The 14572-nt window shown below is 35.4% G+C and overlaps 1 protein-coding gene across 1 annotated transcript; it reads right to left on the bottom strand.

Annotated features, from left to right (window-relative positions):
* Positions 1–225: 225 nt before the first annotated feature.
* On the bottom strand, positions 226–14256 carry LOC135076280 (juvenile hormone-binding protein-like). Its single transcript, XM_063970763.1, has 5 exons — positions 14111–14256; positions 8426–8645; positions 7461–7591; positions 818–973; positions 226–397 (listed from the first exon to the last, which is right to left on the bottom strand). The coding sequence occupies exons 1-5, from the start codon at positions 14163–14165 to the stop codon at positions 246–248; spliced, it is 714 nt and encodes a 237-aa protein (XP_063826833.1). The 5' UTR covers positions 14166–14256; the 3' UTR covers positions 226–245.
* Between the last annotated feature and the right edge of the window lie 316 nt (positions 14257–14572).

The raw sequence follows: 14572 nt of genomic DNA on the forward strand, positions 1-14572 counted from the left end.
CAATATTTATCAAAACTGCGTCATACTTCATCATTATCAGGTCATATAGTTTCCACTATAGGAGCATCATCATCTCTAATTTCCTAAGGGCAAATCAAGGTTACATGCCTTAAATTCTCCAGCCAGATAGGGAGGATATTCTTATATTCACGTGAAAAGTAGGTGTGGCTCCACACGACCTAAATAACGCATAATATTTTTAAAGATATAATATATGTGTGTATATTAATATATTTATTTCAAGTCTATTGCAGGATTAAATCTTCCAATGGAACAGCATGGAAAAAGGTTTGAATTGCATCTGCAAGTTTAACAATGAGTGTGTTGATCACTGGTGATCCGATTTCCCGGATGATTCCATTCCCATTGGCTGCCACGACAATCTCAGCTGCTTTGGCTGTAAAAATAATAAAAAGTTAAATATTTTTAATTAGGTATGTACTTAATTAGAAAGTTAAAATGTCGCTATGAACTTTAAAAATTCAATGATGATAGGTAATCCATAAAAATTCCGACTGCGCTGAAAGAGAATTGCACACGTGATGCCCTTTCAAAACTGGGGCTAAAACTGTCCTTTTCCTGAGTCTCAAAATATACAAAGAAAGTAAAAGAATGACAAACATCCGCTCATTTATCTCACAAACTTTCACATTTTTTTAAACATTATCAATAGTCCCGTTAATTGCAGGGCTCAAAGAGGCGGCGGGGATAGAACCCGCGTTCCTTGGACCCTAGTTTATGATGCAATCATATCCAATGGCGAGGATTGAAATCAACACCCTGTAGAATTGCGATGGCAGACTCGAATAATATTTACCTAAAACCTCATTTCCACCGAATAAGTTTTCTAAACGGACATGCGACTGGTCCTCCAGCTCATAGGTGTACGACCAACCCTTGATAGACCAGTGTTTCTTCCCGTCTTTCCCTTGTACATCTTTCAGGGTTACATTAAAGCTAGTGACAAATCTATCTGAAAATAAAGAACAAAATAAATAATAACCTGACTGAGAAACTTGCAGAAGTAAGTAAAAATGATTTATACAGTGTGAGTCACGTTAAAGTGTACATATGAAAATAGATGAAACTAGACCTATTTTTATCGACAAAAAATTTTTGATATTTTTTTTAATTTTTTTATAGAATTTTTTTTCTTCCAATTACTTATTGTAAGGAAAACGTAATAACTTATAAACTAAGCGGTATATCCTGATAAAATAAAAACAGTAATAATGTTAAATAACAGGCGATACTAAAAAAATACATAAAATACACAAAAAATGCCAACAAATAATAAAAAAATATACTTATTGAAAAAAACCTGTTTTTAAATTCGTGTTTTTTTGGTTATTTGACAAATTTCTCCAAAAAATGCCTCTATAACAGGTGGTTTTTATTACTTTGTATTATTCGCTATCGTATTATCTTTGAAAAACCAAAAATTGCATGTCTCTACCCCTATCACAACATTTGCTATGATCGTTTGAACAAAGGCCTGCCACAACATTATTCTCCGCTACAGGTAGAGACAATTTTAATTTTAACTAAAATGCTTATTTTACTTCGAAATCTTTTGTTTTTATTAGAAATCTAACTTTTCTGTATCAAAATTACAAATCTAGAGCCATTTTCAGTTTCGTTGTTAACGAAGCGTTGAATGGCGCGCCCGGAGAGGCTTAGTTCAAATGATCATTGCAAACGTTGTGATAGGGATAGAGACATGCGATTTTTGGTTTTACGAAGGTAATACGATAGAAAATAATACAAAGTAATAAAAACTACCGGTTATAGGGGCATTTTTTGGAGAAATTTATCAAATAACCAAAAAAACACTAATTTAAAACCAGATTTTTTTCAAAAAGTATCATTTTTTATTATTTATTATATGATCAAACGAACTTACCAAGTGAAGTTCGATCTGAATTATCCTGTTTTCGCCGAAGAGATTTATTTTACCGTGTAGTACCCCTGTACGACAAGCCAATCCGCACACAATATTCAGCGTAGTAGTAGTAAAAAACAAAAGAGCGGGCAACCCCACCCCTACCACGCTGTGGGCTCGGTGTCCGAGCGGTCTCATTATATTTAGAGAAGAGATCACATTGACGTTTACCTCCAGGGAAGAAGATATAGAAATCTTCGGGTTGGGAGGGACCTTAAATCTCTTCGGCGAAAACAGGATAATTCAGATCGAACTTCACTTGGTAAGTTCGTTTGATCATATAATTATCCTGTTTTCGCCTCCGAGATTTATTTTACCGTGTAGATGTTTAGAGCATGGATCAATGTCCATGTTAAATGGTTAAGAGAGTAAATGTCAATGTACTAAATACATAATAAAGCAATATTTTTGTATTATAATCGTATTGCATCACTTATTCATAACAATAACAAGTATCACGGTCTCAACAAGATTTTGTTCATTATAGAGTATTATTATATACATTTATTTGTACTTCTATTAACTGTTAAGTACGACTACTGATTGTAAAAAGTTGCCAAGACAGTTGACAGAGCATCCTGTCTATCCAGCACACTGGCTAATTGTGTCAACGTTGACAGCGGCGCAAACCGCAGGCAATACTGCCGCGTGTCGCGTGCTGTGTGGGCCGAACACCCTCGTGTCGACACTCCTTTCCTATATTTATCCAGTTTCATCTCAGAACTGAGCTTGACGACGGTAGTGGTTAACACCGAATCGATCACAGTGACTGCAAGGCTAACACTCTGATTGTTGTAAAACATAGGCTCACTTGCATTTTAATTAAATAAATAAATAATGTGGTTAATTAAAACTTATTAATTTATTTGGATACAGTTTGACCAGTATTCCAAAACAGTATTAATTTGGATTCCAAGTAACACTGTTGCGAGGAAAAAGTTTGCTTTCTATTTAATAGCACCTTTTAATAGCAATCTTTTGATTCTTGAAACCTGACCTATAAATTATAATATTTATTTAAATAATTATATATTTCAATAAATTATATGATTTCACTAACGATATTGCTAAGCGGTGGTTATTTAATGTTATTATAGGATGCACCCGACTTTAGAATATGCTAAGATAATAGAGTAAGGTAGGTACAATGATGTAATTGAGCATTGTAAAAATATTTATTTGTCAGTCATTTGGTGTAGTGGTTTCGAAACGGACTACTATGCCGAGAGGTCCCGGGTTCGATCCCCGGCCGGGCAGAAATTGAATTGATACATTTTAATTTCTGTGATGGGTCTAGGTGTTACTATGTATAATTTGTACTTATGTGTATAAAAACGGTATTTAAGTATGTTTATATCCGTTGTCTAGGACCCATAGCTTTGCTCAGTTTGAGACTAGGAGCGTAGTGTAAAATTTCGAAGGAAGGATATTTATTTGTTATTTGCGGAGTGTATAGCGGAGTCTGGTACGTTTTGTTTGATCCACGACTGCCAAATACAAAACTCACTGCCAAGGAAAGGTAAGCTTAAATGGGCAATATGGTACTACTGATGTACCTGTTGCCCCAGCATTCTATATTTTATTTTTTTTAATTTATTTTAGTGAAAAAAACGTATTAGCGTCTAAACGTATTAAAGTCTAAAAAAAAAATGGTCGCCATTCTAAGGCGAATTAATTGGAATTAATTCATGTTAATCGTGTAGAAATCTCTACGCCAGACGATAAAATATGAATTATGACTAAATATCAAACAAAGTTCAAGAAACAAAAAATAGGTTTATGTCATGTACTGAAACCAAAGCGTCTAACATTTTCTGAGACAATATTAAACCAAGCTCCTACTCCGTGTCTTTATTAAGACACCTTGATTCAGTCAGCTTCAGTATTATGACTGTGATGATTGAATTTTTATAATCATGCTAAGAAAAAATAACAAAATACTAATTCTCAATTTATACTTCATAGAAAGGGAAGAAAGACTCATTCATTATTATGAGTTTGTGGCAGCGTTATCGATTCGTAAAATAATATCGCATTATTTTTTGGTATTATTAAAAAATGTCCTTAATCTAAACTAAAGGTTACAAGTAGTGGTAGTACTGGTAGGTACCTACATAATACATAGTTTATTTTATGTGGTTGATTCGTTCTTTGACTGACCAAAGTCTACTAGTCCGGTTGTTATAACAAGCGGCCCGATTTCTTTTTTGATGCGTCAATAATTTTCTGTTACATTGATTACAATGTAATTATTATTGTGTTATATTTATAAAGGCATAGTTATTATCGCTTTAACGCATAATAAGATACTTTGCTTGTCTAAAAGATTTAGCAAGTTAAGAAATGATTCAATGTATTTCATGATGTCGCATCTCTTCTTATGAGAATTCTAACGTTATACATAAATAATTTATACGAACCAATTGTAAAACAGTACATGGAGTTAAAACTGACCTTTTTTTTTTTTTTTTTTTTTTAGTAAATAAATAATAATAATGATGATGAAGCCTTACTTTGTAAGACTATCAATAGTATTATTAGCATTAATCATACATTGATTAGTAGGTACAAACCTACATAATAATGTTTTTCCGATACAAGAAAAAATGACGTCATCTTATGTACCGATACAGTTTAAGGAAGCTCTTAGATTTTATCTATTATTTATAGATACAAGCTGATGAGACGTCATGAATAAAAAAATAAACTTTGTAAAAATATCAGGGCTAAAGAAAGGCCGCAAAGAGACAAACAAAAATGTTGCCTGTTTGTTCAGATACAAAACAAACATCCGTTAAAAAAAGATCATAATTCTATTTGCTTTTCAGTGGCTATTGTGTTTATGTAATAAACATAAATATTGATAAGTTTCTTTAAACCATAAATGAATCTTTTGTTAAAAGTTTAATTGCGGTTAAAATATCATCCCTTTTGAAGTGCTTAAACCACATAAACTTTGTTTAGCACCTTATATAAACGGTATCTAAGTCCACCATCTAGGAACATTTTTTTTTTTTTTTTAACAAGTGGGTAATCTGAGAATGTACTCGTGTCGACGGATGCGATTAAGAATATTCTTAATATCAACGTCTCTGCGCCGAAGTGTATAATTATTTGTTATGTATAATTAATTATGTTTACTCGCATGGTTATGATGATTATGAAAAAAATCATCTGGGTTCGAATCGGGAATCGAATAGGTATCTCGGTACAATAAATTCTGTAACCGGATATTAGGTACATTGCATTTAAAATAACAATATTTTAAGCGGCCAGCACATACCTGTACATAGATGGCGCGTCGTCTAGGGACGCGGGTTACCTTGGTGTTCTGGTCGGTCTTTAATGGCGCTTCCCGCGTTGCGTTGGCAGCGCTGGGCATGCGGCGGTGGCGGCGCGGCGCTGCGGCGTAAATAACGGCGCCTGCGCGGCGTGGTTGCGCCGCGGGCGGGTGATAGGTCTTAGCCCATCATACCATACAGCAGGGCGTAGCTTGTCGGTACGGCCTCTGTATAAAGCCTCGATTCACACAGTTATGCGAACGGCTAAAACTTAAATTACATATTCAGTGCAGCAGCCTGGATTAGTTGTCATATCAAATAAATACCTCTTTTCCCGTTTTAGAGAATTATAATGAGTTATAGTTGTCGACCGTCGATGTAATTGGTCGACCGACCGGAAATGTAAAAAGATCTTTGTAAGTTTCCAACAAAAAAATGTGAGACTGATAAGTACTCACAATCACAATGTCAGTTAATATGAGTCGTTGCATAGAAAAAACGACATATTGTCATACTTCATATATAAAGTAGGCATTTATTTCCACTTCGACTCGGTTCGGTCAACAAACCGGCCTAAGGTTTATTTAGGATCTTTTATTCTGACCTTATAATAGCAAGTAATGAATCTACATAAATGCACTTTGAATTTTGATCTGATACTTATTTCTTTCTTACTAGCCTTTGTATTTAGACCAATATCGATTGGTGTAATGTATAAAAATACGAAACAACAAAATTATTCAGTTACCCTTTGTAGCATTGAACAATGTGTATGGCCACAGGGTCATCGGTCGTTATAAAAGCAGGCGGAGGCTCGACTGGGGCGAGTGCGTCCGCGGCGCCCGGTCATCATGCTCCAAGACGGTTGATGGTTCATAAGGTGTAAGGTCAAGAAGGCAAGCTCTTAATGTGGGTAGTTTCGTACAAACGCAACATTTTTCTGTATGAGCTCATTATGTTCTGTTTTTACGGCTTTTAAAAATGGCCGAAAAGAAGATACTTAACTCGTAAAAGTGAATAATTTTACAATACCTGGCTATCTCGGTAGTTAATATCTCGTTTTTACTCGCTAGAGCGAAAAACGGCTACTGGTTAAAAAAATAACCGAACATAAAGTGGCTGCTGGTTAATATCTCGTATTAACGCTACTGGTTAAAAAATGACCCGCAAAATGACCGAATATAAAGTGGTTGCTGGTTAATATCTCGTATTAACTCGCTAGAGCAGAAAATGGCTACTGGGTAACATCTCGCATTACCTCGGAGAAAAAAATGGCTACTGGGTAACATCTCGCATTACCTCGGAGCAAAAGAATGGCTACTGGGTAACATCTCGCATTACCTCGGAGCAAAAAATGGCTACTGGTTAACATCGCGCGTTAACTTGGAGCTAAAAATGGGTCAAAGTTACGCGTCGTGTCACAACGCTTATAATAAAAATGTACGAGCACTTGCACAAAATAGTTGTTACAACCAACCTTGTGTTGGGTCTAATTCTCGTCACTACACTGCACAACTTAAAATAATTACGTTTTTTGTCGGTAAAAACGTCCTGGTGACGTCACTTAAGCATTTTTCTTATACTGCGTGCGGTCGTTGCGCGTGCGCACAAAGGAATGAGACCGCTCGGACACCGAGCCCACAGCGTGGTAGGGGTGGGGTTGCCCGCTCTTTTGTTTTTTACTACTACTACGCTGAATATTGTGTGCGGATTGGCTTGTCGTACAGGGGTACTACACGGTAAAATAAATCTCGGAGGCGAAAACAGGATAATTGGCATTTTTTGTGTATTTTATGTATTTTTTTAATATCGCCTGTTATTTAGCATTATTATTGTTTTTATTTTATCAGGATATACCGCTTAGTTTAAAAGTTATTACGTTTTCTTTACAATAAGTAATTGGAAGAAAAAATTTTTTATAAAAAATTAAAAAAAAATCTCAAAAATTTTTTGACCTCTTTTTTGTCGATAAAAATAGGTCTAGTTTCATCTATTTTCATATGTACACTTTAACGTGACTCACACTGTATTTAAGACCACCTCAGTAGGTACACAGTTACAAATTTTAATTGTACCTAGAGCCTTTGTACCTACCTAGGTAAAAAAAAAGAAATCTAATCCCAGGTACGTGGCCTTTAATTTAATGAATACTATAAAACTTTACAAAACAGAACAGTTGCATACCTAGTGCGACTGACTAACTTACTAAAATAAAATAACATTGAAAAATAACTCACTAATATCCGCGTGATTCTTTCCTTTGCCTTCAATTGGTATTAGCAGCAGTCGACCTGACATTACATAAAGGCCATTTAAAGTTACATTACATTCAATTTTGATGAATAATTTTGAATTAACGACGTCGCGCCTGAAAATGAAAACCATTAATATTTTTTTGTATCAGTTCTAGGTTCAAATTAAATATTATTTAGCATAATTATGGTAATTGCAATTACAATGGATAATTACCATTTTTGTGTTAATAATACCTATATACCTACCTAATAACCTACTCTATCGCCTCAAAAAAAATTTTGTTGCCATGACTTAAAAGGTTTTTGGATTGACCGTAACAATTACCCACTAATTCCTTCAACTTAAATATTATTTATTTTTCTATACTTTTTAGGTCTTCCAGCCGTAGGAAGACGTAGCGTGGGCAGGCCTCCTACTAGGTGGACCGACGATCTGGTAAAGGTCGCGGGAAGAGCCTGGATGCGGGCAGCGCAGGACCGTTCATTGTGGAAAACCTTGGGGGAGGCTTTTGTCCAGCAGTCGATGTCATTTGGCTGAAACATACGAACGAACGAACTCTTTAGGTAATAATACTAAGTACCTACAGAGGAGAAGGATTGATCCTATGAGATGCTTTTTATAAAGAAGAATGAAGATAATGACCGTTATTTTATGTCCTAATAATTAACAGTAATGAAATATTATATTGAAGTTTTCATTTTATTACAAGCTTTTATTTAATTTCATCTATTGTATACGGTGTGTGCATTAAAAGCTTCTTTAAAAAAATGACTTAAAATTGTAATTCATCATCATATCAGCCATAGGACGTCCACTGCTGAACATAGGCCTCAACCAATGCTTTCCATGTTGTCCGGTTGGTAGCAGCCTGTGTCCATCCACAAGGTGGACCGACAACATAGTAAAGGTAGCAGGAATTTTATTTATTTAAAGAAAATATACTTACTGTACCGTCCTCGCTTTACAATTTCTAAGACCTTTGACAGTGGTGTTATACATTATCAGTTTAATGTTCAGACTTGATGAGTCTATGGTCTCGAAGAATAGTGGGTCCAGTGTTTCCACTCCGTACTCAGGGATTCCCGCAGCAAATATTGGAATAGCTACGTTAGTAGTATTCGTCAGGCATTTCACGTCTCTTGCATTGCATTTAATTATAAAAGGAACTGTAAAATTAAAAAAAAAGTTTTAATATATTTTGGTACCCATAACACAAGTTAAATCTTAGCTTGGTTACCAGGATTCACTCAACATACCTACTGTTTGTGTACCTATGTAGATTGTTGTAATCCATAACTGTGTTATACAATATGTTTAGTGTAACTAAGTACTTTATAAGTCAATAAAGTTTTTTTTAAAATTAAAATAGGTTTTTAAGAATTATAAATAGTCTTTATTTCTCATCACAAACATTACAATGACACAAGTTATTAAGCACATTACAAATTCATAAAACACAGTTGTTTGTGTGAGACTGATGCCTGTGATAGGTATTTGCATACCTGTAGTACAGGTCATCAGGCTCCCACCACCCCAGATATTGGCACAATTTAGAATTAATTTAACAACCGATAGTATATTACTATGACTCAGACATGGTAGTGATGTATGGCAACGTATTAACTATTAATTAACCTAATTAATTTAATCAGAAAAGGAACACTAGGATTTGTTATTGTTATTGTAGTGTGTGTGTGTGTGTGTGTGTGTGTGTGTGTGTGTGTGTGTGTGTGTGTGTGTGTGTGTGTGTGTGTGTGTGTGTGTGTGTGTGTGTGTGTGTGTGTGTGTGTGTGTGTGTGTGTGTGTGTGTGTGTGTGTGTGTGTGTGTGTGTGTATGTGTGTGTATATGTATGAGCATCGTTAAGTGAGCGTGTGAAAGTACTTTTCAGTTTGATCATAACTTTTAGTTAAAAGGAAGCATCGTAAGCTTTTTTTCAATTCAAAAAATGTCAGTTGGTATAACGGAAGTTCGGCGTTAATTTTATTATATAAAGAGGGTCCCAGATAGAAAAAGAATCTCTTGGTGAAAGAGTAGGCAGTTGAAGGAACAGTATAAATTTTGTCCTTACGGCGTTTATCTATCTGTACATGGGGAGTTACTTTGTGTTGAAGACGAATGACATCAAGTATGAATAATTGGCGCACAGTCAAAACTTTGCATATCTGGTAAAGTTCTTGTGTCGGAAAGAGCATATGGCGAAAAGTGGCTACTTTAAGAATCGCCCGTTGAGCCACTTCAAGCGGCTTCAGAGTAGACTTCGGGACACCTCCCCAACAGGAAATACAGTACGTAAGTATCGAGCGACACAGTGCATAGTAAACGTTCTGTAGGATTGTGGGGTTCGCTACATGCCTAAGGGTTTTAAAGACAAAGATAAGTTTACGCAATCTACCTGTAAGGAGTTGAATGTGGTTCTTAAAGTTAAGGTGCTTATCTATGTTTATACCCAGGTATTTAATTGTGTCTACTGTGGACAGTTGTGGACAGTCGCAAGAGGATAGTGACCAGTTAGAGCAAGAATGAGCCTTTAGGCAAAGTCCAGTTGGCGGCTGTGTAGCTGAGCTAATAGAAAAGGTAACGACTTTAGTTTTAGACGTGTTCAAAGTGAGCTTGTGACTAGTCAACCAAGAAAAAGCTGTGTTGATTCCATCTTGGGCCACCCGTTCTAAGTCCGACCAGGAGTCAGCTGTAAAGGTAAGTGCGGTATCGTCAGCGAAGGAGATGATGTGATTATTGAGTATGCTAAGATTGCTAAGCAACTTACTACAATAGCAACTTACTACAATAGTTTTTTTTTTGTAAACCATACAAATTGAATAAAAAATTAATACGAATTCGTTTTAAATACAAGCGCTACTTTAAGTTTCATTTTAATTAGGAAGGTACTTTAGTAAGAAATACAGATAATTTATTTTATTTTGTTTTATTCAATAAGTACACTACAGGTTACAGTCATTTCCATAACAAAATACATCAACAAAATGAACAGTGTAGTCTAGACTCCAAGTTGCGTAAAAAATTAAATAAAAAAGAGCTGTAAAACAAACAATGTGTTACTGAATAAAAAAAATTCAGATTCATTGTAGGTATAACACGATTCTTTTGCTTTCGATTCCCAATTAAAGAAATGTTTTTTTTTTTAGTTACTTAGGTACTAAGGCTGAGTTGCACCATCTTACTTTAACTTTCACAAACGTCAAATCTGTCAAACTCCATACAAAAAACACCGGTTATCGTTATAGTTACGGTCAAAGTTTGGTGGTGCAAGCGTTATCTACACTAATATTATAAAGAGGAAAACTTTGTTTGTTTGTTTGTTTGTTTGTTTGTTTGTTTGTTTGTTTGTTTGTTTGTTTGTTTGTTTGTTTAGTTGTAATGGATAGGCTCAAAAACTACTGGACCGATTTTAAAAATTCTTTCACCATTCGAAAGCTACATAACTCACGAGTAACATAGGCTAAATTTTATTTTGGAAAAAAATAGGGTCCCGTAAAATATTTGGGATTTTCATAAGACGTGGAAAAGCGCCATCTATCGTCATTGGTTATAATCTTCTTGCGCCTGACAAAAATTTTTGAGGTACGTAAATATTCATGAAGGCAAAGCTGTCAAACGCCATCTATCGACATCATTAGTAAATTAGTAACTAAATATTACATGTACTATGAATAACGCTGTTCGTAAATAATATTGAAAATTTAATAAATAAAGATATTTTATGTAATTGAACCATTCACTGTATCTACACTTATAATATTATAAAGAGGAAAACTTTGTTTGTTTGTTTGTTTGTTTAGTTGTAATGGATAGGCTCAAAAACTACTGGACCGATTTTAAAAATTCTTTCACCATTTGAAAGCTACATAACTCACGAGTAACATAGGCTAAATTTTATTTTGGAAAATAATAGGGTCCCGTAAAATATTTGGGATTTTCATAAGACGTGGAAAAGCGCCATCTATCGTCATTGGTTAAAATCTTCTTGCACCTGACAAACATTTTTGAGGTACGTAAATATTCATGAAGGCAAAGCTGTCAAACGCCATCTATCGACATCATTATTAAATTAGTAACTAAATATTACATGTACTATGAATAGCGCTGTTCGTAAATAATATTGAAAATTTAATAAATAAAGATATTTTATGTAATTGAACCATTCACTGTATGTACCTATTTGAATCATTCACTGTGTTTAAACGAGCAAATCAAAGTGTTAATTAGTGACTTTTTACAAACTTCCTTGCAAATTCTTACTATGTGCCGCCATCTACCGAGATGAATATTAGGGTACGGTTCAGCGGCGCACAAATGAGATGGGCGCGTGGGCGATTTTAGTTAAATAGGATAAGAATTACTTCGTTTTTATTTTCTGTATGTAATTTGTTATTTTTTTGGTAGGGTCTTTATTTTAATTAGGTACTTAGGTTGGTAGGTACTTACTTATTTAATTTTAATGATAATTACTATAGGTACGTATAATTTTTAGTAGAAAGAAAGGTCATTGAATGACTAAGTGACTCACTGACTCATCACGAAGTCTCAGAAACTACAAGTCTCAAAAGAGTTTTCATAGGGGTTAATGGTCTATTCCACCTGGCTTTGATCACCAAGATGATCAAAGTGGACTCCAGTTAAATTATTTTTTTTGTGTTCTTTGATCACCTATAAATAAATCATACCTCTGAATTGTCACATACATGTCCAATTTGTTTATTGCGGTTTTTAGAAAATATCAAAAATGTTACAAAACAAAATATTATTATGTAGTACAACAATTGGACATGTGACTATTCAGAGGAGGTGTGATTTGTTTGTAGATGATCAAAGGACACTAAAATAATAATTTAACTATAGTCCACTTGGCTCACCCAGGACATCGTATCCGTGGGTGATCAAAGGCACAGAATAAATTCAAAGGACACTAAATTGTCGCTGTCCACCTGTACATTGTAAGTCCACAACACAGGCTTTGATCAGCCAGGTGATCAAAGTGGAATACACCTCCTTTTAGAACGTAGGTAGTCACTAAGACGAAATTTTGCAAAATTCAACCCTTATGGGAGTTAAAAAGGGGGCTCGAAGTTTGTATTGCAGTCCTCGGTTTTTAAAGTAAGAGACTTGAAAGTTAAAATGTATGCTCACTATGATCTCTAGATATTGTGGAGGTGTACATACTGTTCGGTACACTGTGGTACTGTGTACACATCGGTTTGCCGACGATATTGTGGTCATGGCAGAATCGTTGGAAGATCTTGGAACAATGCTCGAAGACCTTAATCGATTTTGGCCTGAGGATGAACATGGACAAAACGAAGCTTATGTCGAATGTCCATGTTGCGCCCTACCCAGTTTCAGTTGGGAGCTCAATTCTCGAGATTGTCGACAAGTAGGTATGTCTACCTCGGACAAACGATACAGCTAGGTAGGTCCAATTTCGAGAAGGAGGTCAATCGTCGAATCCAACTCGGCTGGGCAGCGTTCGAGAAACTATGCAACATCTTTTCGTCCAAAATACCTCAATGCCTGAAGATTAGAGTGTATAACCAATGTGTGTTACCAGTGATAACTTATGGCTCGGAAACGTGGCCTCTCACTATAGGCCTTATACAGAAGCTCAGTTGCAAAGCGTGCTATGGAGAGGGCTATGCTAAACGAACCAAAGTCGCTGACATAGCCCGACGGATTAGCAAGCTGAAGTGGCAATGGGCAGGGCACATAGTACGCAGAACTGATGGCCGATGGGACAGAATGGTTCTGGAATGGAGGCCGCGTTCCGGAAAACGTAGCGTGAGACTTCCACCTACAAGGTGGACCGACGACATCGTAAAGGTAGCAGGGAAGCGCTGGACGCAGGCCGCTTCCAATCTATCAACATGGAAAGCATTGGGGGACGCCTATGTTCAGCAGTGGACGTCCTATGGCTGAAATGGTGGTGGTGGTGGTGGTACATATACTGAAAATGTATCATTAGAAATCAACTACAGGGGCTAAGGAGATAAAAGAAGGGTTGGAAGTTTATATTATGAAAGTCCTATGTGTTTAAAGTAAGAGAGTTGAAATTTAAAATGTATGCGCTATAGATGCTAAGAGCGGATTTTACGAAACTCCACCCCTAATGGAGTAAAACGAGGTCCACGCGTACGAAGTCGCGGGCGGCCGCTAGTTGTATATAAAACCTAAGAGCCATAGCTGATAAGTACTCTATAAAATACTATAAATTATTATGTACAGTCACGGAATGAAAAGGTTCGTCAGTTTTCAAATTGATTCCTTCAACGAATCGCGAGCACATTAATACCTTTTGAAACTATGTTACAGAATAATCTCGAGTTAGAGAAAATAATCTTTAACTGTTCGTCAGTAAAGTTCAACCTGCCATTATTATTTCTTATAAAATAAAAAAAACTATTGTCAATTGGTCAATGTCATCATTGCATTGCACTGATGGGATAGAAAAATAAACAAGCAAAACCTTATTCGTTAGCAAACGTCATATTTATTTAAATGTTAGCAGCACTGTTTCTTGCACTGTTATGTTGGCAGGTTTGACTCTTACAGTACCTAGTGCAAGCGAAAATCGACACTAAGGTGACGAACCTTTTCATTCCGCGACTGTACATTACTTACCTGGAACAGCATTTGCAAAAGCGAACAAACTCACAAATAATAAATAATGCCACATTTTATGTGATGTCACGACCTATTCCATTGACTACTTATTTGTGTTTAAATCAAATTGTTTACACTTACGCCAAACTTTTAACATAACCTTTGTTTACACGTGAGACATCTCTTGAAGGCATTAAAATGTCAATCATTTTACATACGTTTACATAATTATTATTATGAAAATAAAGTCTAGTAGGTAATACAAATTATCTAATACTAAAATTAGGTAAATGACGAAAATAAAACAAAGCCAACAAATATGATTTAATGAAACTTATACTTTCAAAGGACATTTTTATACATTCTACATAATACATAACGTTACACACAGTACACGAATATTATATGAGTTTCACGTCCCCAAACTTTAGTTGTCATTGAAACTTAGGCTGGGTTGCACCATCTTACTTTAACTTTGAC

This window comes from Ostrinia nubilalis, chromosome 11 (genome assembly GCF_963855985.1).
Source record: "Ostrinia nubilalis chromosome 11, ilOstNubi1.1, whole genome shotgun sequence".
Classification (NCBI taxonomy): Eukaryota; Metazoa; Arthropoda; class Insecta; order Lepidoptera; family Crambidae; genus Ostrinia; species Ostrinia nubilalis.

What these genes read in the sequence shown, in the direction of transcription:
- LOC135076280 (XM_063970763.1), bottom strand. Translation starts at nt 14,165, where the DNA reads ATGTGGCATTATTTATTATTTGTGAGTTTGTTCGCTTTTGCAAATGCT. An exon ending in AAAGAATCACGCGGATATTA is followed by an intron (nt 974 to 7,460) that starts GTGAGTTATTTT and finishes CTTTATTTTCAG; the next exon opens with ATAGATTTGTCACTAGCTTT. An exon ending in CGGTGGAAATGAGGTTTTAG is followed by an intron (nt 398 to 817) that starts GTAAATATTATT and finishes TTATTTTTACAG; the next exon opens with CCAAAGCAGCTGAGATTGTC.